The sequence below is a fragment of the Carassius auratus genome, chromosome 9, assembly GCF_003368295.1.
Source record: "Carassius auratus strain Wakin chromosome 9, ASM336829v1, whole genome shotgun sequence".
Classification (NCBI taxonomy): Eukaryota; Metazoa; Chordata; class Actinopteri; order Cypriniformes; family Cyprinidae; genus Carassius; species Carassius auratus.
In genome coordinates, this window is record NC_039251.1 from 24,782,648 (window position 1) to 24,808,939 (window position 26,292).

Sequence of the window (26,292 nt, forward strand, 5' to 3'; positions counted from 1 at the left end):
TGTGCACATCATCATCTCAGTCATATGCGCACATAATCCCAGAATCTCTTTTCAAGCTTTTAGAGATCATTCAGTTCGAGGGTGGATTAGATTATGGAGCATCTTGTTCTGGGACTGAATCCTTAATAGTAATCTAACACTATCCAGCACAGATTTATGATTAGTGCTGCCCAGTTTGACTGTAAACTAGTCAGTGTATGAATATGTTTTGATGATTACATGCAACAACAACAGAAAATGTCAAAAAAAAATATACGATTGCCTCATGTTTCGGCAGAGCCTGAAGAAATGTGATTTTACAAATGTGATCTGGCCAGATGCCTTTTGATGTTCTGACATTTTGAACAACAAAATGAGGCAACAGAAGATTGAGACTCGCAACTGACCTTGGCTTTACCCTTTGGCACATAATATATCCCAGAGGCTCGTAACAGGAAGTAGCGCTTCTTCCAGGATTTCTTGCCGTCATCTTTGAGCCAGAGCACCCCTTCCATCTCAGGCACACTGATAGAGCTTCCACAGAAACACTCCTGCTCAAAAACACATGCACAAACACCTTCATCAGTCCCTCCAGTGAATACAACATGCCTGATATGACCTAAATAAGTAATTATGTGTGTGTAAGTAGGTTCACAGTCTGTCTCACCTCCAACAGAGCCTCTTTATTTCTGTCTGCCATCTCACACGTCTCCTTCCGCCCCAGCAAATAGTTCTGAGGAAACAAATGATGCAGGGAGATATTAATCTATGACTATATAGATTTACTATCTTAAGATATCTGAATGTGCCATTTTAACAGACTTTCGACAAAATGTAAGAAAACAAAGTGGTTAAACACATGGAATGACTTTTCGTTTTTAGGGTTTTCTGTCAGGAGTGTTTAAAAACGGCCAAAGCAGCAGCCAGAGACTCCGTCTGGACAGTGTACACACTTCAACCAGCCTCTGCGGAGATCAATTATTCATTATAGCTGAGCATTTACATGACACTGGCCTACATTAGTCACATACACTAATAAAACTACTGATCCATAGAGCACTGCACAAGCAGAACAAACCTATATTACTGTCACTCTGAAACTCAGTCACCTTTCTCCTGCATATCTTTGGTCACAAAACTGCACATCACATCTAGTAATTGCATGGGCAATAAGGGACTGTTCACTCAAATACGTAAATGCTGTAATACTGAAAACGAAAGCATTATTCAATGAAAATCCTGCCTTTAAATGTTACATTCATATAGGTTTTTTTGCTGAAATAAATGCAGCCTTGGTGAGCATAAGATACAATTTTTCAAAAACATTTAAAAAAATGATCAACTCCAAACTTTATAGTGTACACAATATTTAACAATGCTATTGTGGGCTACAGAAGACTTGTATGTGAAATGTAGTGCAGAAGTTACATGGAACCATTTTTTGCTGCTATAACGGACCTGAGCACAGCTGACAGATGTTATATTACTAGTATAACCTGTATATACACTAGCATTACCTTTAGTCTTACATGTAGTATTACCTGAGGGTTCTTGAAAAGTGCATATTTCTCAATGCGTTCGATGAACATCAGTCTGTTGGTGCTGTCCCTGGTCCAGTTCAACAAGTTCTCAACCAGGTTCTCATGGTCCTCAAAGATTCTCTCTGGAAAAACAAAGTATAACTAGTATGAAGATTGTTTGCCATTTAAAAATCAATGAGGAGAACATCTTTGGACACTTTGTCCATTTACAGTTGCAGAGCACTTTCATTTCTCCTTGAAAACACATATAATACAGTGGTTGTGTACTTAAGATTTGTAGGTTTAGTAGTCCACGTCTAAATCATGAAGTAAACAGGCCTACAAGAGATCAAATGATCTGTAAGACATTGACATTTATCCAAATATAAACCCTTCAGTCCTACTCTCTTTACAGACTATAAAGATCCCTTGGACTACTTAATAGAGGGAAAGTACCCTGAAGACATTTAGGATGAGAAAGTATGTAACAAACTGCATGCACTAGACAAATTTAAAATAGGTCAAGCCTTAAAACCCACTGAGGTAAATCAAATTGATGCATCAACTACAAATTCTACAGGATAGCTGCTAGTTCCAGAACTATTATTTAAATAAAACTTAAAACGAATGATAAATTGTATATATATATATTTGTAAAGAAAAAGAAAAACACATTTGCTTAAACCATTTTTTGTCGCACCTTGACAATAAGTCAGCGACCTTTAACCTCAACATGCTTAACCCTCAATGAGCCAACAAACAAACCTGCCTAAAAAGAAAAATCTGAGAGTTTGACTAGAATCGTTCAAAACAACATGAAAATGAAAAATGTTTTATGCATGAAAACACACTTTTTTTTCTTGCATGCATGCATGAATATACACGTGTGTACGTCTATTTCTGATCTCATTCAGCCAGAGGGGCAAAACCACATCATTCCTCATTATAAACTGAAACAATCCATTAACTTGCACAAAATACCTCCAAAAAAAGACCTCTGCTGCTCTTTTTATTAAAGGGATTTTAGCACAGTCCATCTGGCGGATATTCTGTACCCTACCACTAGATCTCAGCCTTATTCTCCCTCCACTGTGGGAGCAGAGAGTGGAAAAGCTGCAGCCCTGGAGATGTAGGCTATGGCCACACGCATGATCGCTCAGGACCTACATACAGAGCAGCCCAGCACATGAGGCCTCTGACTCACACACTCAAATATTAGACACGCCAAGGGTTCAGCTGAAGAAATGTTTTACATGTAAGTTCAGTACAACTCCATCAAAAATATACCTCAGATAATACATTTGATTTGTCTTTCAAACCATAAAAAAAAAAAACTTATAGTAATACACTTAAAACAGAAGTTTATGCGGCTGAAAATACATAATAAAAGTACAGTCTAATAGATTCTGTTATCATGCAAAATTAGACTACTGTTCAAAAGTTTGGGGTTAGTCTAAGTTGTCAAAGAAATTTATACTTTTATTCAGCAAAGATGTACTAAATTGTTTAAAATCTACGAAGATATTTTCCAACAAATTTATTTGCCATTTCAAATGCTTCTCATTGAACTTTCTATTCATTAAAGAAAAAGAAAATTATCTTTGTTTTCACCGAAATATTAAGCAGCACTGCATAGATAATAATAAGAATTGTTCCTTGAGCAGCAAATCAGCATATCATAATGATTTCTGAAGGATCATGTGACACTGAAGACTGGAGGAATGAAGCTACAAATTCAGTTTTGCCATCACAGGAATGAATTACATTTCAAAATAAAGTAATAACATATTTTCAAATTATATTTTAAAATATATTCTCAGTAGACTTACTGTCTTACTATAATGGAACTGGCGTAAGCGGTTATAGTAATATTTCTCAGGTCTAGTCTATCCTCGCTCAGACTGCACATGATTGTATGGGATAATCCTATTGGGATTTCAGACATAGACTTTGCTAATCTATTCTCGTTGCTAATCTGCAGTGAACAAATAAATCAAATAGGACTTCTGTTATGGTTTGAAGACCATTGGAAAATGAAAAAAATGTGCTGCCGCTGTGCTCCATCTGGGGAAAGCCTGACCCCGTTATTTGAATCCCTTTTTTCATTTTTCTTTATTGATTCAATCTCTCGTTGGATACTTCAGTCTCTGTTTGAATACTTTAGACTAGTCCATGAAGGAATAGTTTATTATCATAAGTACTCAAGTGGAACCACACAACATGCCGCTGCATGTGCACTTGCCGCCAGACCACGTCTTCAATGACGCACAGGTTTTTATAAGTCTAACGGGAAACAATTATGTTTACAATATTAACATTTTTTTTTTAAAGAGATGATATAAAGGTAACACTTTAGTACAGGAACCATGCTTATTAGCATGCATATTATTAACATATTGGCTTTTTATTAGTGCTTATAAAGCACATATTCTGCACGACCATATTCTACATCTCTAATCCAACCCAATACCTAAACTTAACAACTACCTTACTAATTATTAATAAGCAGAGTATATTGAGGCAAGTCATAGTTAATGGTTTGTGAGAACTAGACCTTAAAATGAAGTGCGACCAGTTTTGTTAGCAATTAGCACCAAATTAGAAGCAATCATGATATCTACATGCACAACTGTGTATCCTGCTTTGCCTGAAGAATTGTGTTGGTTAAATAATCAGTTATTATTGTTTTTGAATGGAAACTTTGAATCACACTACCATTCAAAAATGTGTAAAGTGAAAAGTGTCTTAAGCCTCATTTATTTAATCAACAGTAAAAACACTAATATGGTGAAACATTACAGTTTAAAATAATTGTTTCTTTTTTAAAGAATTCTTTTAAATGTAAGTTATTCTTTGAAAAGGTAAAGTTGAGTTTTCTTCTTCAGTGTCACATGTTCCATCATAAATCATTCTAATATGCTGATTTGATGTCCAAGAAGCATTTGTAATTATAAGTTATGCTAAATATTTTTGCGTATTTTTTCCAACATTTTTTAATGAATATAAAAGTTCAAAAGAACAGTATTTACTTTGAACAGAAATATTTTGTAACATTATGAATGCCTCTGCTGTCACTTTTGACCAATTTAATACACCTTTATATAAAGTTATACATTTTTTTTCTGCTAATTACTTTGGTGGTCCCTGTAAAACCATTAACAGAGATTGTTTTGACACTATTTGCACCAGTTTGTTGTATGTTGGACTATTACTGTTGGTCCGAATCCAGATTTACCTAGAAACATCCTGTGGTTGATCATTCTTTTGTCAATAACTGTGCAGTTTTTGGCCTTAACAAGCTACAGTCTTACCCATCTGGAGTTCAGAGATGATTTCCACCAGAGACCAGTCCAGGCTATAACCGCAGTGGGATTTGTCCAGCAGGCTGTCCAGCACTTGACGCACCGTCTGTCTCTCATCCACCATCACAGTCTTTGAGCTTTCATCTGATAGGTGCACTCGGATTACCAGCTGAGGGGAGAGACACGACACAACAAACAGTTACATATGTTTTTACATCACTTGGTGCTTGCAAAGATTTCCTTCTCATCAGTGGGTTACATGGTGACCTGTGTTTTGTTTCATTTTATTGAGGGTTAGGCCTTCTGAAAGCACTCCAGGCTAAAATTCATCTCAGCTCTGAGTAAAACAGCAATAAAATCAACTGCTCACAAACAAGATTAAATGAAACAAGCCTTCCACTAACATATAAAATAAAACATTTAATAAGAAAAATCTCCCAGCAACATCAAAAATCCTGTGAACATATAAACCAATAGGAATCCCCTTCCTCTCTTAGACATCACACACTGACCTACATTTTATCATACGAATGGTCAAAGGCCAGTGAAAATACTAGAATTATTACACATTAATCTACCATCTACTCTAATCTCCTCAAACCACATATGTATGTAGATACTTAGATTAGAAGCAAAATTTGATTTCTTTCTAACAATCAGTTCTTTCTAACTGTCTTTCTGTCTTTCTAACTCTTCCTCCCTAAGCACTGCCATAAACCCAGCAGCTTGTCACTGTCTACAAGCGCTCATTCAAGATTAACTGTGGATTTTAAGAGCACATTAACAGCGATTTGACTGCAAGAGAGATTTTTGAGCAGCATTTAAAGAGACGCAAGCTCAGTTTGTGTACTGTGACACTGACCTGACCCAGAAAACATTCCATCAGGGCTGCTGCCCCACACACACTTATTCAGAGAACAGATGCTGGGGGAGAGTAAGGGCACGCGGGCACGCGGGCACACGTGCGCGCGCACACACACACACACACACACACACACAGCTAATCCCCTAAATGTGTTTAAGCTGTCTTGATCATCCGGTCTTTGGCTGTTTGTATCAACACAGCCCTGTTTCACCCTCCTCAGAAAACAACACAGAAACCTCAGGAAGTCCTGATATAGGACATCAATCTAGAACTGTACATATATCTACTTGTATACATTTATATTCTAGAGAATATTATTTTTAAAGACCAAATCAATACATATTATTTAATATAGTATGACATGACAAAATTATTAATAATATTAATTTGTATTTATTTTATGGACAGTAACTAAATAAATAGGTCACACTTTAGATTGGGGAATCATTCTCACTATTAACTATTGACTACAACTTCTGCCTAAAACTCATAGTTTGCTGCTTATTAATAGTTAGTAAGGGAGTTGTTTGGTTTTGGGGGGGTTCATGCAGAAAACACAATTAATATGTGTTTAAGTACTAATTAACAGCCAATATGCTAGCAATATGCATGCTAATAAACAAATAGTTAATAGTGAGAATTGATCCCTAAAGTGTTACCAATAATTATTATAAGCCATTGTAAAATAACCTATAAACACACGTCTGAATTACACTGCTTGGGACAAGCACTGCTATTAATCATTAATAAATAAGTAGTAGTAGTGGTATCAGTATTATTATTTTGTTGTTGCTGTGAATTCATATTATGAACTCTATCATATATCATATTATGAATTGTGGTTTACAGTGATTTTAGAACGTTTAACACTCGGCATCATGCCTTACAAACAATAATCACAGTAAACCATGGATTTACAGGGCTTATTGTTTTATTAGAAAACAACAAAACATAATAATACTAATACTATATATATATATATATATATATATATATATATATATATATATATATATATATATACATATATATATATATATATATATATATATATATATATATAAACAAGTAATTATACTCAATTCGAACAGCTGAGTCTTTACTCATTTTCAAAAAACATCTAAAGACTCATCTTTTTCACCAGCACTTAACTAACTAATACTAGCACTTACCTTTTCTTTTCTTTCATATTCTTATATATATAAGAAAATAGCACCTTTTCAGATAATTATTAGAAAACACCAACCAATTTTATTATTAATAATTAATATTTTAACAATGATAATATACTAACAATTATTCTTGTTATTATTATTATTATTCTTATTATTATTATTAAAGAACCATTAACTAAAGTAGAATGTGTTAATAACAGCTAACTTATTGGTCAGCTGAATATCGGTCAATCTCTGTGAAATATCTCTTAATTACTGTGAAAATATACCCTAAGTAATATATATATATATATATATATATATATATATATATATATATATATATATATATATATATATAAAATGTGCTACATGTCCCATGGGGGCCTGATTCAGCCATGTAAGTTTGCTGCCATGACCCACTTCTACACCACATTGCACATACTGAAGGTGTCATCTGAAAACTACTGTACAGCGTAGATGTATAAGCAGTAAACATATGTGACCAGGTTTGCGTCACATGTTCAGTTATGTTTACATCTAAACAAAAAAAAAAAACTGCTGATCATCTCACCTTTTTAACCTGTGCTTCCTTTATCTTTTCCAAAGCTACCCGGATGTTCTCAGCTTTTTGTTTGGCAGCTTGTTCCTCCTAAATTTACAGTACACATACAAAAACAGTCACCACATGGAAATACATTCTGAATTATTGTCATGTTAATTATTGCTTGGAGTAACCGATTGTCTATGGTAAAACATTTGGACATTTGATCAGTAAAACCCAGAGTGCACAAACCTCATATTTACCTGGCTTTTCCAGCAAGATGCCATAGTAAAAAAAAAAAAAGATTATTTTGACCTTGAAGAACAATTAAAGCTTTGGTGCAAAAAAATAAAGAGGAAGGAAAAGGCTTAAAAACAAGCAGTACTATAACATCTGTCAGTAAACACAATCTGAACGCTCCTCTCCTGGCATTCGCCCCATTTGATTCTGGTAGCCCTTTTTGCAATCCCTAATACAGATTCGCCACAACAGATTACAGAAAGCTGCTTTTCAATAGTCACATTTAGAATTATAGGTCCAGTCGAACAGAAAAATATCCCATTGTAGCAAGTCTGAAGCTGGTCCAGGTCTATTCCTGAATGTTCTGGCCATCGCTGAGGTGTGCAGGTCCATGTTTAGAGCAATTTAATGTCCATGCAAATCTGTAATGGTCAGGAAGCGGCGAGATTACTGAAAAACAAATGACTGGAATACCACTCCAACAGCATAAATAGATTCCCAGAGAGAAGCTCCTCTGCCCAAGAGCATAAAATGCATCTACTAGAAGGTGGAGGATGGGCAGAAGTGGTCACACACTCTACTACCTCTCGTCTACTGGCTAATCTCTCTCTATCTTTCTCTAAACAAAGAGATGATCCCTCCCCTTTTACTGTCAGATAGACTTCCGTCAAGCCCTCCCCATGCCTGTTTCTGTGTGGAATATTGCCGAATCACAGTGTATTATCCTCTCACACTGCAGTGAATAACACACAAATACACCAGAAAACGGCCACAGAAAAACTGACTGCAGCTACAGAATCATCCTAAAATCTGGACACACATGCCTTCTCATTTTAACTAATAAAAATGGCAAATGAAGGAATTACAGCTCAAGCCTCTTAACAGTACACATCCTCTCCTGACTAATGCCCAGCACACCAGCTATTGCAACAGTAACATGCAAATGGAATAATATTTATATTCAGAGCCATGCATTTATTCTTGATTATATTTATCAGATTTAACGATTTCTATCCCTCCACTGAAAGTCTATTTCACTGAAACCTTGAATAGCAAAAGTAATCCATATGAACGGAGCGTTTTAATCACAGTCTTCTGACATGATTGCATTTATGATTTAATTTAAGCCTTTACTTGCATATAAACATTGGCAAATGCACTTATATAAAGTACATTGAATACTGTAATTGTCAGTTCAATTGCACTTAATGAGAAAGAACAAACCTCATTGTTTTACAATTTATTTATGAGCTTGTTGAATCTCAGAGATTTGGTGGAAGAGACTTTCAATAGAGAAACAGAAGTGTGGCGAGTGGGGCGGGGCCGAGAGGCGTGGGAACGAGGAGTGAGGCCAGGTGTAGTGATTGAAGATGAGCCGCACCTGCGCCCCACCGCCAGTATCGAGTCCCACGTAGGAGATGGAAGGATATAAAACTGGAGCGACTATAGTGAAGGACGAGAGAGGACCAGGTCTGGGACATTATTTTATGTTTTGGCTTTTATTTGTGCGCGTCAGTCGCCGTGAGGGGCTGACGCGCTGTTTTGTTTATTTTTGAATATTAAAATTATGTTTTGATTGTGCGCCGGTTCCCGCCTCCTTCTTCCCGATGAATATGGAGATGTGTATATTGTTACAGTGGTGCCGAAACCCGGGAGAAGGAGGGACGTGCTGCTGAAGATCCCTCGCTGCTGTGGTGAATCCGCAGTGCCCTCGAGCAGGCGAGGTATGTGCCGCCAGGGACGCTCGAGGCGGTGGGCTGGAGCGAGTTGCCGGGGGACGGGCGAGCTCGCTGCCGGCCGCCCACGATATGGAGGGGCGGCTGCCGTCCGTGAGGGAGCGGAGGAGTCGGCGCCGTTCGCCAGGGGGCCGGAGCCTGCCTCCTCCGTGATGGAATCCGGAGGGGCAGGGAACGGGGGACTCCTGCCGCTGCCCAAAATCGGAGGAGCCGTCGCCGTCCATTGGGCGGCGGAGGGGTGTCGTGCCGTCCGCCGAGGGCCGTCCAGTGCCACCGCCAGGCACCGCGGAGGAGATCACCCAGCTGGTGGAGGGCCAAGCAGCAGTGCGTCTGGGAACCGGATTTTTTTTTTTTTTTCCTCTCTCCCCTCTCTCGTCCCTGTCGCTCCTCCTTCCATCTCCTTTTCTCTCGCCTCGTCTGTCCTACCCCCGGAGGGAAGGGGGGGGGGATGTAGAGCGCAGTCTCGAGGGTACCCCCCGGCCTGCGAGGGGCGATGGGGGTATGTGGCGAGTGGGGCGGGGCCGAGAGGCGTGGGAACGAGGAGTGAGGCCAGGTGTAGTGATTGGAGATGAGCTACACCTGCGCCCCACTGCCAGTATCGAGTCCCACGTAGGAGATGGAAGGATATAAAACTGAAGCGACTATAGTGAAGGACGAGAGAGGACCAGGCCTGGGACATTATTTTATGTTTTGGCTTTTATTTGTGCGCGTCAGTCGCCGTGAGGGGCTGACGCGCTGTTTTGTTTATTTTTGAATATTAAAATTATGTTTTGATTGTGCGCCGGTTCCCGCCTCCTCCTTCCCGATGAATATGGAGATGTGTATATTGTTACAAGAAGTCTCTCAGGTTTCATTACAAATCTGATTTGATGATCAACAAGTTTTATGGGTTTGGAGCAACTTTTTTGGTGAGTAAATGCATAATTTTCCCAATCTGCATTATTCTCTATAGGGTCGTGGTGGGCTGGAGCCTATCCCAACAGTTTTGGGCCATAGGCGAGGGACGCCCTGAAGGGGTGCTGAGTCCAAGACAGGGATCATTTTTCACTTTTTGGGTGAACTTACATTTCATACTGTAAGTAATTGGATGAACATTTACAATATTTGCAAAAAATACAACTAATAAAAATTCCAGAAAGTCTATTTTGACAGACGTGATGGTTAAGAAAGTGGTTTAAGCTCACGACTCATAGACAGCACGTGGAAACGGGACATAGCTGACACAGAAAAATAAAAAAGAGACATGTCTTCAATAAGAATAGCTGAAGATCAGATACTATTTCAAGGCCTCAATGTTAAAACTAAATGACCCACTGTCAAAAGAAAAGAAAAAAAGAGAATTTTTTTAAGCTTGGCTAAAAACAACAGAGAAACCAAAAATAAGCCGATAAGCAGCAGCAGAAACTGCCCAGCAGCTGTTCTCCTGACCCGTAATTGTACATCACAAACCACCTGGCTGCAAAAACTACAATTATCTATATCGCTGAGAAATCAGGGCTTGTACAGCATCCAAGGTTTGGGGGAAATTAGGAGAGCCAGTGCAGCTTGTGTAGGGAGAGGAGTGAGAAAGACATCTCTGTGAGCAGGTGTGTGCTCTCAGGGCAGAGTTACGGTTATCAGTGACTCAAATAAACCTGGAGAGCGGGAGTATGACGAGAGACATGAACCCAGGAGCTGTAGGTGTCATCACCTCACAGACATTATGAACACGAGTCACAAATAATCTGAACACATTTTCACAAGACTGTGATGTTTGTTTACTGAAGGATCATTTAAAATATTCCATTAACTGCACCAGAACTGATTATAAAAAAAAAAGAAACAATGTATTGTACTGAATGAGAACTGGCAACTTCATTAAGTTTCAATAAAAATGACAATAAAGTACAATTTAGTTTACCATGAATTTCATATTTAATAATAATAATAATACACTATAAATAAATTATTCATTTAAAAGATTATAGGAGATATTATGTAATTAACACTTATTATACAACATGTACTTATGAGTATCAGTTTAGTAGGAATAATATAATAAAATTTGACATTTTATAAAAATGTAAAATCGAATACTTTTCCATTTAATTGTAGTTAACATGCAATTAAGTGTCCAAAACATTACATTCAGTTCACATTTAAGTATATACATTTGGAGTATATTATATCCCTATTAAGAACTTTTTCAAAAGTATGCTAAAGTGTAGTGCACAAGGGCAGTGATGAACAGACCAGAATAAGGAATGAAAATCAAGGTGATGAAACCTCCCGAGTGTAAAGCGGATTACTGGCACGTTCACTCAACTCCTCCAACCAATCAGATCACCTCAACGCCGCCACAACACAATGGTCCTGCTACTGTCAGTCTACAGGCCACAGTACAGTTTAACAAGATGAGATGATCTGTGCCAAGAAATCTCAAAACTAATCCTACACAGTTTAACCGAGGTTTGTTTTTGAATTTGATTTTGTTTTTGTTGTGGAAGTAAGTCCTCAAAAAAAAAAAAAAAGAGAGAGAAAACAAACACTGGTTGAATGTGGCGGACGATTGTCTGTGAGGAAGCAAATCTCTTTTGTGTGGGACTGCAGCCTGCTGTTTCTGGTGAAACCCGATCGCTTCCTAGAATCCATCTGTTGGGCTGATCATTATGTCACTCTGTACCTTGCGGGTCCGTCTGCCACCTGTCCACAGTTAACTGATCTGGGACTGCACCTCTCTAATGAACAGGTAGATTCAAACCCTGAGGGAGCACACGGTCATCACTTACAGTCTTTATCACAGATGTTGTGTTACATAAGCAGTGACGAATCTAAGTTTCCTTACATAAAAACAAGCAATGAAACTCATCTAATGGCAATTACAAATACGCCATGCCCAGTGTTCTAATATGAAAATTTATTATTGTTCTGTTGAACTCAAATGTCCAAATGTTTAACCTCTAAATGGAATGAGCTCTCCGAAATCCTTTAAACATCTTCATACAGAACATATTTAATGATTTGATTTGGACATGCGCCCCTGAAGAGCTGCCTAGATCAAAATCAAACATGCATGAACATGCTCTTCAGAAATATTTTAATGAAGTCAATAGTCACAGTGCAAAACAATTGATTTTTAAGTGGACGACTCAGATGCTGAAGAGCCCCTGAGGGAACATGGCGAAGAAAACAATATAAGATGAGAAGAAACATTTTATTGCAATGCTTTTGCATTCCTCCATGAATATTTGTGTTTCGCTTACAAAACTATAACATACTCTCATCAAGGAATTCTTTTAATGCAAAAGCATTAAAATACAATTTTTATTCCCATCTCATGTAATTTCCCCCACTAATTATTTTGAGTGTACGCAAAAGTACATACCAAAATAAATGATGAAAAATGAGGTTGTCAAGCCAAGGGCATGCAGGACAGGATTTTAAAGTGAAAACAATGCATCTCCATGAACCTCTTTACACCAACTCTGAACTCTGTTTTGAAGGTTCGTGATTATTTTAGCAATTGTGTTGGTTACCTGTCAGACTCGGTGTAAACAGGACATAAAATGTAGTGCACTGTAACTACATCAACAACACATAAATTGAGAGTTTGAGTTAATAGAGGCCTGTACATTCCTGTTTTGTTATGGAACAACACAAACATTGTAAGTGATGTGAAGTATTCATGCACATCGCTCGGCGTCAACCATATATTCTGATACTTCTGATGTCCTTTGATATATTGCAATGACTGGCTACAGATGAGGAATCAGCATGAAGCGGGAGGTGGGAAGTGTGAAAAAAAAACAAAAAAATACTGAGGTATAAGGAACAAGGTTAGAGGAATTATGCACAGCTATATTTCCTTAGAAGAGCTTCATTATGTCTTAATACCAAGGCACATAATGAAAGAAAAATGGATGAAAATGGATTATGCTGGCATGCACAGAGGGGTTAGGAAGCCACTAGGAGAAACTTAACACATCCAGAGGTGGAAAGAGGGCGTCACCTTGGTCAGCAAGTGAGAGGGCTTTCCTGCAATGCTTTTCAGAATGAGAGAAGTCTCCCTGTCCAGATACGAGTGCTTTGTGCAGAGAGAGAGGAGAGACAAGAGTCATTAGTGCTTTGATTAATAAACATTAATGATTTTCCATAGTGTGAAAGCACAGGGGAAAATTGTGAGCAATAATCACTGAAACCAAAACAATTCTATCCAAAACTATTCAATATCACATTTCAAATGGCTCAAATCATTTTTAAAAGCAGCTCTTAAAGACCTTACTATTGTGATTTCCAAGGATAATCAGTAACGATAATGTTTTGTCTTTAATCACACATGTGTGGTCACTGTCATGGGATAGGATAGATTAGTGAGATCCCACCACAACAATCTGAGTCTTTAAGACTATTCCTCTGAACAATGGAAGGAAGCACGCAGACAGCTCTGAAATGGTGCTCTGTGTGCCTTCTTAAATCATTTCATCTGTGACCACAAACTCGTTCCTTTAGCAGGCTGGTTCACATTAACCAACATGGTTAACATACTAATATAACAAAACCCAACCCAGGTTGGGGGCAAAGGGTAACTCCACCCCAAAATGAAAATGGGAGTATACCTTTGAGTAAAAGTCAGTGACTGTCACGCACATGATTCATGATGGCCTTCAATTTATTTGAAAAAGAAAATTTAACTAATAACTAATGCATTTAAGAAATCTGCATTTGTTTAACTGTGCCCACAATGGGTTGAAAGTCTAACCATTAAATCTTTGGGTTAGATCCAGCTAGGGCTGCACAATCATGACAAAAAAATCATAATTGTCGACTATTCCCTTGAAACTGTAATTGCAATTATTAATTATGATTATTACCATTTACACTGAATTATGTTTATACCATTGCTTGATGCAACTGCATGCCGTATTTTTATATGAAAATAAACAAGCTGAAAACACTAACTGAAAAAGTTTTAGGGCTTTTCTATAGCATTAAACCTTAAATCTCAAATTTACATCGTATTGGTTTCTTCTTTAAATAATAAAAAAGTAAAAATATGAATGGTATTATAATGTTATACTTAAATTCAATTAATGGGAAAAACCCTTAAGATAACATGTAGAAAGAAAAAAAAACACATAAGATAAGTGGACTTAGAACTATTAATTGCAGCTTTGAACGTTTAAGTAATTGTGGCATCCATAATTGTAATCATGATTAGAAATTGTATTAATTGTGCAGCCCTAGATCCAACTCAATACAACAACTAAATATAATCCAAACTATAGCAAAATCTCTTGTCTGTGTAATTAAGTCTGAAGTAAGGGTAAAAGCTGCTTTTATTTGGCCTGTCAGTCAGGGACTGAAGCAATGCTCAGTTTAATGCTTAATCTGCTCTGCTTGAGGTCTGATGAACTGAATAGGATCTGTTCCAAAACTGAGGGAGCTGCCTACATGAGCAGCATTTTAAGTGCTTTAGACCTGAAGGCTGTTCCAACAACACTGAACACAACGATATTCAAAGGACCCATGACAAGATATTCATCATTTACTGGATTAATTGTAAGGATTTATTTAAAACTTTTTCTCTCACCCTTTCGGTCCCACTTTATATTAAGGGGCCTTCACTATTAATAAGTTGATACAATGCACAAACTGCGTACATGTTTTTACATTGCGCTTATATTTTGAAACAAATACCGGCTATTACATGTAATTAATTTCTGTAATTAGATTTATAATTACACCTACCCATACCACCCAACCTGTCCCTAACCTTACCCGTATCCCACCTCAATAACAGGATAGTGTTTTGCAATACAGTGTGAACACAATACACTGTACTTATTTTTTGATGTAAGCACAAGGCCACTTAATCTAAAGTGGGATCTTAATCTAATAAAATATATTTATATTTTTCTGATCTATAAATCACATAAAAGGTACATTAGTACATATACAGTTTTCCAAACCCCAGGTTTGGTGAATATTTGGTGAATAGTTTTATGTGATATATATATATATATATATATTTTATTTATTTATTTATATATATTTTTATTATTATTATTATTTTAAAAAGGTGAATTAAAATAAGAAATATCTAGATTTTTAGTTGTTTGGTTTTGTTTTTAAGGGTTAGTTTCTGTCATTAATTAGTCATCCTTACGTCGTTCCAAACCTCCGCTCATTTTCAGAACACAAATTAAGATATGTTTGATGAAATCCGACAACTGCACAGACAGCAACACAACTGAAAACACATGTGCGCACTTTCTCCGGAACCATACCAATGTAAAGTGTTGTTTATGTTCAGGAGAAAACGCGCACATGCATCGTGTTACTCTCCAAAATGGCAAAAGATGGTACCTTGGGGGAGAAGGATTGTTGAATAAAGTTGTTATTTTTGTTTTCTTTGCTCACAAAAAGTATTCTTTTAGCTTTGCAAAACTGAAGATGAGCCACTGATGTCACATGGAGTGTTTTACCAATGTCCTTACTACATTTCTGGGTCTGGGAACATTTCAGTTGCATTGCTGTCTTAGAAGGGTTAGAGAGCTCTCAGATTAAATCAAAAATATCTTAATTTGTTTTCCAAAGATGAATGGAAGTCTTATGGGTTTGAAACGACATGAGGGTGAGCAGTTAATGGCAGAATTTTCATTTTGGGTTGAACTAACCCTTTGATGCTTGTTTTGTCTTATTTCAAATTATTTTAGCTAACCTAAAGGCCATCTTGGAAGTCTGCTCAATGCCCCTATCGCAGGCTGAGATCCATGACCCTTATAAAATCTCTTTTTTTAGACAAACTTTAATGCACATTGCATGCGCCCTTCAAAGATAATGCATTACTTCAAGGTTAGTCAATAAAATCCTTCCAACATAATATAACTACAATACAATGCACCATTTACCTCTGAACTCGGCTGGTCCTGTCCGTCCCGATCAGACTTGGTATTTTCAATGTCTAGCGAGTCCATGCTGGATGCAGAGGCCGAGTTGATGCTAGAGCGAGAGGATTGGACAAAGGACCGCACCTCATGCTCAGTGACCGTACCCACCGACCCCGTCCTGCGATGATGATGATGGGAGGTCGGCCGCCGCATGGTGGAGGAAGAGTATGGTGCTGAGACTGTAGAGCCGAAGGATGTGGAGCTCTGCCTGGCTGCTTCGTCCATGCTTTGGGAGGCTTTTTCCAGCTGGGCTGTGATATCATCCAGAGAGAAGTTGGATGCCAGCGGGGGTCTGCTGCTGGAGCTGCCCACCCTGACAGTAGAGGCGGGAGAGGCGCGGGTGCTACTGCTAGTGCTGCCGCCGCTGCTGCTCGCCCCTCCACTGCTGCTGCCTGTGTGCTTGGTGCTTTGACTGCGTCCGGCCGGGGGCTTCTGACGGACTTTAGCGTCCCCTGTCAGGCCAAGGCGGGAGGAAGCGGAGCTAGGCTTACCGATGGTGCTGAGCTCCTGCTCGATGGAGCAGAGGTCCGCCATCAGAGCATCCAGATCCACTGCGTCACCCTGGTTCAGAGCCTCTGTGAGGAAACATATGTGCACATGTAAACAAATCAGCTTTAAGCATGTCAAATATTTACTGAACATATCAAGAGCCTTGTGTTCCATGAAGTCATAATCACTTTTATTGAAAACAATATGTAATTATCCTTATGTAATCATAATGAATGTTTTTCGACTGCACAGTTCTCATTGCATGAATCATTTTGCAATCTACAGCGCCCATCTGAGGTTATAATGATATTATAATATGATAATATAATATTGTGGATAATAATCGAATATATTGTAATGCAGAGTGTATAATGTGGCCTCACCGTTGATGTTATAAACAGAGAAGCGGTAGGCCATGTTGGCCATGTTTGTCTCTTGTCTGAGAGGTGCTTTCTGCACATTCTCCGGTCTCCCATCATCTACATGTAGACTCTAAAGACAGTAAAACAGATACACAAAGAGTGGTGAGACTACACATACAGTATAATGCAGATACAGCTGTGTCAGTACTGAGAGTAACACTGCAGAGGGATTTCAGGACTATCGGATTAATTTGAAAAATACAGATTATCAGGCATTCATACTTAAAACCTTTTGTTGCATAACATTAAGAACTAATAAAATAAGCTTTAATAGGAAATTGAAATGCATCTATGAGGACACTGCACAAAACTGAATTGAATGACTAATTGAATGACTGACAGACTCATCACGCTGCTTAAAGTCTCATGGGTATTGACATCACAAACCTAATCTACACTGACAACCATGAGATTATTACACAAATTAACTGGTTATCACCTTTGTCAGTTTGTCCAGCTCTCCAAGCCATGCTCCAAACATTTTGTCCAGGTCCTGGTCCTCTTTATCGCTGTCCTCCTCTGCAGCGTGATCCAGCTCGTCATCTGAAAACTGCTCCATCTGAAACATGAAAAGTCAAGGACTTTAGAGTTTTTACAGATTTTACATTTTTTAAATGGAACAACCTTTAAAAACGTTTTAAAAAATACAAATAAAAATTTCTTATTTTTTTTTTTTTTATTGTCATTTACGTTTAAGTAACCTAACCTCAAATATAAGTTACATTTGTTTCCTGCAAAACTACTACACTACCATTCAAAAGTGAAATATTCAGCGAAGACAATAATAGTATATAATAGGAAACATGTCTTAAAGCTGCAGTAGGGAACTTTTGACGCTCTAGCGGTTAATAAACAGAACTGCTTGCATCTTGCGGAAGAACATCGTAGCCGGAACTACTTCTCTCTGTTTATGTCTATGAAGAATCACAAAGGTACTGGGTTACTCCGCCGCGGTATCCCCGAAGCAATCTAAAATAGTCCGAATATAAACACTTATTATAGGTGCACCCTAGTGATTCAGGACAAGCCAAAAACACGGTTTGGAAAATGGATTCATGGTGTACTCGCTTATTATATACATTTTTCTACATTTTGAACACAAACAAAGTTACGGACCGCAGCTCTGACTGGTTATTTTTTACCGGGAGCGATGGAGTTTCTGCAAATGGCAATAGGACCACTGGGAGGAGCCAGAGGAGCTTGATTTTTTTTCACAGATTATCTGTCTCATATTCTACTGTCAGGACATAATGACAGGTTTAACAAATATGTAAAAAAATATATATTTACAAAAGTTCCCTACAGCACCTTTAAGCATCAAATCAGCCTATTAGAATGATTTCTGAAGGATCATGTGGCACTGAAGACTGGAGTAATGTCTATAATGATATTTCACAATATTACAGCTTTTACTGTATTTTTGATTATATAAATGCAGCTTTAGTGAGCATAAGAGACTTCTAAACACATTTAAATATCTGAAAGGTAGTGTAAATCAAGACTATTTTAATTCAGTGTTTCAGAAGAAAAGGAACTAAAAACACTGTCAATCAATACAAATGTCAATTGACACTCATAAATTCACACTCATGCTTTCTTTGAGCTCTGATGCACATGCATTACTAAGACCTCAGATTTCAGAACCAGCCACTAACCTGACACTTCAAATCACACACTGCCCTCTGGTGGCCACAAAGACACTCTGTCATGATAATGCACGACCGAGGCAGCACAAACTGATGTTGTCACTATTGTAGATTATGAAGTGCTTATGTAACATCATAGACATTTTTTCTTGGTACAATGCGCTCAAAGCATAAAAGATTTATAGAGAACAAGAACCCCATCCTGTAGAATCTAACACTACGCAGGACAGATGGCGACCCGGTGTGTGATGCACACATCTGTATATATCAGTGTCTTATCGTCAGTGTTTATATCAGATGGCTTGGAAATCATCCTATCCAGTTGTAAATGGTTTTGGCAAGCTTAGCAGCAACACATTTCAATCGCTGTTAAAACACAGAGCCATTACCGCTCTCCAGCGTCTGTTTCTGTACCACACATCAACCCTCTCAAACTCTCTCATAAGGAGTTTGAAGTTTATGTACTAGCCAATGAACAAAATAAGCACTGTGCATAACAGAATGGGAATAATCCTCTTACGTTATTAAAATTCTTCTCAGGTACTTTGGTCTGAAAATCTCCTGTCACTGGTGAGGAAACCTCATGGACAGACTGTACCGGGCCACACAAATCTTCACCATAACCAACCATGTTATGGAAAAACTAGACATGGGTTATTTACAGCAGTTGTTGGAACGGTTTCCAAGCCAGTTATTCTGAAGCCAACATTCCGTAGGTTATGTACGATACGCAGGGGGGGTTCATTTGAAATCTGGCAACCCTGTAATTGTGGGTCAGTCCTTCTCAAACATGCAGAAGGAAACTGGGCAGTGGAATGATGAAGTGCTAGCCAGATGTTGCAGAGTTTAGATCTTGATCAGAACAGCCGGCAGGATCATTAGAGATGGAGACCAGAGACCACCGCAAATATCTTAAACACACCAGCACAGCTGAAGAATGATCAACATCACAGTACATGTCCAATTACCACTTTTACACAATCCACCGTTTCCTGATGCTTTCACTGTACAGTGATTGTACCACAAATTATAATACCATGGTATTTTGATATACACTACTATTCAATAGTTTTTGGTTGGAAAGCTTTTAATTTATGTTTTTTTTAAATATGACCCTTATGCTCCCCAAGACTGTATCTATTTTATAAAAAATAAAGTAATAAACTGAAATATTTGTAAATATTATTCAAATCTAAAATGACTGTTTTCTATTGGAATATATTTTAAAACGTAATTTATTTCTGTGATGCAAAGCTGAATTTTCAGCATTACTCCACTCTTCAGTGTCACACGATCCTTCAGAAATCAATTAAAGTTTAAAAGAGCAGCATTTATTTGAAATAATAATCCATTATAAAGGTCTTTACTGTCAATTGTATCCTTGATAAATTAAAAAAAAAAGCTTAAATGACCCCAAATTTTTTATTTGCCATATACTATGGTACTGAATTATTACCTTATTCATCGACTCATGGGGATTGGGGTTCGAATCCGGCTTGGTTTAAATCCCGACCCTCTCACTTTCCTGTCTGTCATTAACTTTTTCATAAATACAGGCTAAAAAGCCCCCAAATGCCTCAACTATAGAGTAATTGGTTAATTCTAGATTCTAAACAGGTCAGACTCAAGTTTCTGGAAAGTTTTCAGATTCAGATTCCACTTCTCACACGTTCTCCTGGTCTTGATTTCTCGACCCAGATCTTCCGAGCTTTATCAGCAATTGTTTATGTTTGATCGGAGGAGAGAGAGTGAGTGAAAACAGGGAGAGAATTAAAGGGAAGCGTTTCGAGGAGCTGTGCTACAATTAGCTCCCTGCGGTTAGCAGCCCTGTGATTTGGGCCGGGATCGGCAGGCCTGGGGCGTGGGCCACTACAGACGCTCAAACTGTGCTCGGAAAGAGCCCTGCTGCTGACACACACTGGCCCGTGTAGAAGAGCGTGCGAGTATGTGTGTGTGTGCATGTGACAACATCATCATCATCACCAGAAAGCCTGCGTTCACACGTGCTGCGAAGTCATGCCACGGTAGTCTAGTCTAATAAATGCTGGACCGGACTGCTTGGCTCGCACCTTCTCTGTTTTCTGCAGAATCCATCTGGAGACAGCAGCCACGTGCAGCATCAAGCCTGCAGAGGAGGCATCTGTTTCACATCACTGCCTTACACATTCCACTCACAGCAAGCTCTTCGCTCTGATGGAGTAAAGCAGGCACTCCTGTTGCCTCCTACATGCAAGTGTTAATACTTTACCTATACTTAATTAATACAGCATCATGTGTCCTACCAACACTGCCACACTCTTGCTGTGTCCACATTCTGTGAGTGTTCGGAATCCTACTTCAGATCCCTATTGACATAACATGCTACTGTATGTCAACCATCATGTGTCAGCTTGGAAACAATGATTTCTGGGTGCTGTAATTGTTTCTGGAAAAGAAGTCGCAGTGGGTCAAAAGTTATAAAAAGAAAATAAAAAATGGTAAGTTGACACTTGCATTGGTGCCCTGAAAAAACAAATACATTTATTTAATATTAAGTACACTATAAATACATTTACATATACATGTACTTAATAAAAATAATCTGTAGTTGTACTTTTAGCACCCTAAACTGGTTTAATTAAAGTCTGCTAAATTGGAACAACTAATTTAGCACTTAATGCATTTGTGCAGAAGTACTGCTGAAATCCAACTAAGGATATACTAAAGTATTCAGACCCCCTTACATTTTTCACTCTGTTATATTGCAGCCATTTGCTAAAATCAAGTTAAAAAAAAAAATAAATAATGTACATACAGCACCCAATATTGACAGAAAAACCCAGAATTGTTGACATTTTTGCACATTTATTAAAAAAGAAAAACTGAAATATCACATGGTCCTAAGTATTCTGTCCTAAGTATTGCTGTGACACTCAAATTTCTGCTGCACTTAAGGTTCCTAAGAGCACAGTGGCCTCCATAATCCTGAAATGGAAGACGTTTGGGACGACCAGAACCCTTCCTACAGCTGGCCGTCTGGCCAAACTGAGATATCGGAGGAGAAGAGCCTTAGTGAGAGAGGTAAAGAAGAACCCAAAGATCACGGTGGCTGAGCTCCAGAGATGCAGTCGGGAGATGGGAGAAAGTTAAAGAAAGTCAACCATCACTGCAGCCCTCCACCAGTCGAGGCTTTATGGCAGAGTGGATCGACCGAAGCCTCTACTCAGTGCAAAGACACATGAAAGCCACCATGGAGTTTACTAAAAAACACCTGAAGGACTCTGGTCTGATGAGACCAAGATAGAGCTTTTTGGCCTTAATTCTAAGCGGTTTGTGTGGAGAAAACCAGGCACTGCTCATCACCTGTCCAATAGAGTCCCAACAGTGAAGCATGGTGGTTTTTCAGCTGCAGGGACAGGACAACTGGTTGCAATCGAAGGAAAGATGAATGCGGCCAAGTACAGGGATATCCTGGATGAAACCCTTCACCCGAGTGCTCAGGACCTCAGACTGGGTTATTGCAAGAATACTTTGGGTACATTTTAAATATCTTGCATTTAAAGACCGATATTATTCAAAGGCCATGCCATTCTCTTCAGTAGTGGCAGAAAAACATTTTAGTTCTAACATTAAGAAATAGTAAGAAGTAGTACTCCAAATATAGTCTAATTATAATTTTTATGTCACTCAAGTGAAATGTCAGAATAGATTTGAACTGTACTCTGTATGAAATAAATGTATTTTAAATATATTACTGTTTTACTAGTGAGTACTTGCATATAATAAACAATCGATTGTATTTTAGTTCCTGTCACTCTGAAAAAAATCCTAGCATTCAGAATGAGAATTAAAAAATAAATAAAATGTATGCATTTAGCAGACACTTTTATCCAAAGCGACTTACAGTGCTGCTAACGCAATGCTCTACCACTGAGCCACAAGAACACAAGATTAAAAGAATGAAACAGGAATAAAAAAAAATTATATGAACATTATAAACAAAATACATGACGTCTACAATAAATTATTTCAAGCTAAACTGAAACTACTGTCATATGGGAATATGCTTTATAAATAAACTTAAAATATATTTGGCACATAAAGCCAAAAGTGCGTGCATATTGTGCAAGTTTTGCATTCTTGATGTGAATTCATTTCTAAATTTGTAAAACTTGCAGACATATTTAGCTCATCTAGAATGTTTCTGTAAGTGAAACAAAAATGAAAATATGCAATTATAATGAATGGAAGTTTTGAAGTTACACCTCATTTAAATCTTTACTGATAAGAAATCATAAGCAGCAATGGAAATATTAAATCTGAGGGCATGTAGCTGTGTATGTGTGTAGGAGGACAGTCTAATGTGAACAGGAAGTGTGCAGGATGTAATGGATTCCTCATCCCCCTCGCGGCTTGTTGTGTAAGTCATCCCTAAAGATGAGGGCCATACCAAACCTCTACCATGTCACAACAAACACACACACCCAAAAGCAGTTCATCAGAAGATGTGACTCATTGCGTCAGTGACATTTGAGATTATATAACAAAAGGCCCATCAAATCCTTAAATGACCCAAAGTCAGAAAGAGCATCGTAATCAAGAAAAGGCACATCTCCACCCAAAGATGCCATTTCATAATCAACCACCATACCAGGGGAGTGTCAGAGGAATTCAACATTTATCTGAGAAGTGGATTTACTAAGAACCCTGGTTAATGAGCAGCTAAACCTAAAGAATGAATTTAATGGTGATAACTGTTGGGCCGATCCAAAAGATGTGATTCAACGTGCAAGAAATAGCAGTGTATTTACTCAGTGATGCAGTCTGATACCAGTGGAGAGCAGGAAATCGTATGACCACTCAACAGACCAATGGGACCATCACGGATGTTCACAAAAGGCCACCCACTGTTCTACACAATATTTAATATAGTATATATTTTTTTAAATATATATATATATATATATATATATATTTTGTTATTTAATTCTAGTCATATTTATTTATTTATTTATTTATTGAAAATTACATCTGAATGTTCTCCTCATTAGACTCAGTGCCCATGATCTTTCCCATGATCCCAACTTCATATGCTGCTTGCAAATGGACAACAACTGCTTCCCACTGCCTGACCTTATAACCTTTCAACTCCGGGCCAGAGGTCAGTAGAGTGTAATGGAACAAGTGGAACAAATTTGCGAATGAAAGCCCAATATCTGGCAAAACTCTTAAAAAGAGAATGATAAAAGATTAATTAATTTATGCCATTACCAAGCCCAATATTCACAGCATCATTAATGTGATTTAAAGGGCATTGATGGGCTGTGTGGGCCTATCAGAGGCATTACGTTTTAAGAGTTAGTCTAAGAGTTAGTCTACTCTCATGCAGAAGGTTAAAAATGGATGCAAGGAGGCTTTGAAGTGGGGTCGTGGCCCCTGTAGAGTCTTCACACAACACATGGAGGGTTGCATATAATGAAAGTGTGTTTGTAATTAATGAGGGCATAGTAAAGCCTGGAAAACACAGAGAGACTAATGCAAACAACAGGCCCAAGCTGGCCTTACAGAAGCGATGCATCACCACAATCATCACCTGTGAGTGCATCAAGTGACTCTACATATTTCCAACATGAGTCAACAAAACAGGTTATATTAAATGGGCATGATTCAACATGTAAATTACACTATTTAAAACATTTGGGGTTCCAAATAAATGTCAAAATCAGTGTATAAAATCATTTCTAATGGATCATGTAACACTGAAGTAATCACTGCTGAAAATTCAGCTTTGCCATCACACTAAAAAATAAGAAATTGATATATATTTATTGTATAAAAGTGTTATCGTAATAATATTTTAAAATATTACTCTATTTACTGTATTTGTCATCAAATAAATGGAGCCTTGGTGGACATAAGAGATTCTCCCAAAAATGTTTTAATTTAAACAAATCTTCCTGAACCCATACTTCTGTGTATACAGACCTGTTTCAACCAGTACCCACAATGATGGATCAATAAAAGAGCAAAAAAAGGAACTTGTTTGTACTAAACATGAAACTATTTGAATCAATATTTGAATCAAAATAAAATTATCAGCATTAATTTATTTTTAAAAAAAAGAGCCAGAAGCATAAATTTGTTGCCATGTTAAAATAAGTTTACTACATTACTGCAATTAGTCTACTACCCTGCACCCTTCAGAGTGTTCTGTCTTTCTCAAAGAGTGGGGAATAGTAATACTCACTTTTAAGTGGAATTTACCCATAATCTTATTTAACTAAGAGCATTCCTCTGAAATCATCACATGACCTTGTGTGACATCTTGTGGCAACACACTGCTTCAAAACAGCAAGTGCGCATTGATGCATCCAATTATACACCCGCATCCAAGCAAATTTCCTGAAATCTCGATTTGGAAGCTGAAATATGATCTGATGTATGAAAACTCAGTCTTGGAAGGAACTGTAGACACGTGGCTCAATCTAAGCAGTTCTTGGACTCTTGCATCCATGCAAAACCTTATCCAACCCCAACTACTGAAACAATAAGCAAGTACAGATGAGATTTACATGAGGAGCCAATGGAAAAAAGAAAGAAAACATTGGAGGGAGGCAACTAAAGGACAGGTGCAGGAACTGCCAAAAGCTAATAAGACTTTTGAAAATAACAAATCTATACCATGGACTGAGCAGGGTCATGCAAAAATATACAGTAACCATCAAGTGTGTATAAATCTGATTGCATAGTCCTTCAGAAATGTTTTGAAAAATTAACTTTATTTAATATATATTAAGTTTATAAAACACTGGAACTGATGGAATTAAACACATAGAAAAAGATTCTGGAGTGAACAGAAATAAGCAGTAAATGCTACAATGGCTGGCTTTCAGCAGATCGTTTAGGACTTGCGGGCTAACTTTACATCACCTAATCAATATTAATGAGCCAAACTGATGGCTTATCTCAAATATCCCCTCACTTTTCTGTTCTTAAACCCTGTCAGACACGTTATGGAAGTAGAAAAAACATTAGTTTCCATTCGCAAGTCCAGCATTCATCTGATGCAGACATGGTTTATTCCAAAAGTGTCCTTGGGGGCTGCTTCAGTTTGCAGATCTTAGATTTATTCACCCCAACTTCAGGAGTAATAAAGATACAGAGGGGGGTTTGGTTTGTTGTTGGGCTTAAATACAATAACCCTATGCAGACTGGGTATAATTACAAAGCAGCATTCACGTTCTTTGTACAGTATGAGTGGAAATGTTCCTCCAACCACACCACCAACTCAAGTCCAGTCACTTTTTTTAGTAAAACACGGAGGAGCACTGAGTGGCCATTTCCCACGACTACGGTACAGCTGTCATCCTCAGGGATGGGTGACTCGGGACACGACCGCAGTAAGCTCCTCGCATGAGGCAGATTCCAGCTGAGCTGTGGTGAGGATACAAGCAGAACGTCCGGGCAGAAAGAAATGGCTTCAAATA

At 38.0% G+C, this 26,292-nt stretch overlaps 1 protein-coding gene across 3 annotated transcripts in view; it reads right to left on the reverse strand.

Annotated features, from left to right (window-relative positions):
* LOC113108861 (ras-associated and pleckstrin homology domains-containing protein 1-like) overlaps positions 1–26,292 on the reverse strand; it is a 63,365-nt gene that overhangs the window by 7,469 nt on the left and 29,604 nt on the right. For 2 of the 3 annotated variants that reach the window (XM_026272216.1, XM_026272217.1), the window contains exons 3-11: positions 17,620–17,739; positions 17,142–17,250; positions 16,231–16,844; positions 13,329–13,403; positions 7,395–7,472; positions 4,811–4,970; positions 1,521–1,642; positions 647–712; positions 387–530 (exon numbers count right to left, since the gene is read on the reverse strand). In XM_026272216.1, coding sequence (XP_026128001.1) covers positions 387–530; positions 647–712; positions 1,521–1,642; positions 4,811–4,970; positions 7,395–7,472; positions 13,329–13,403; positions 16,231–16,844; positions 17,142–17,250; positions 17,620–17,739 — 1,488 coding nt within the window. The remainder of the gene's footprint in view (positions 1–386; positions 531–646; positions 713–1,520; positions 1,643–4,810; positions 4,971–7,394; positions 7,473–13,328; positions 13,404–16,230; positions 16,845–17,141; positions 17,251–17,619; positions 17,740–26,292) is intronic. The other variant, XM_026272218.1, reaches the window with a different exon arrangement.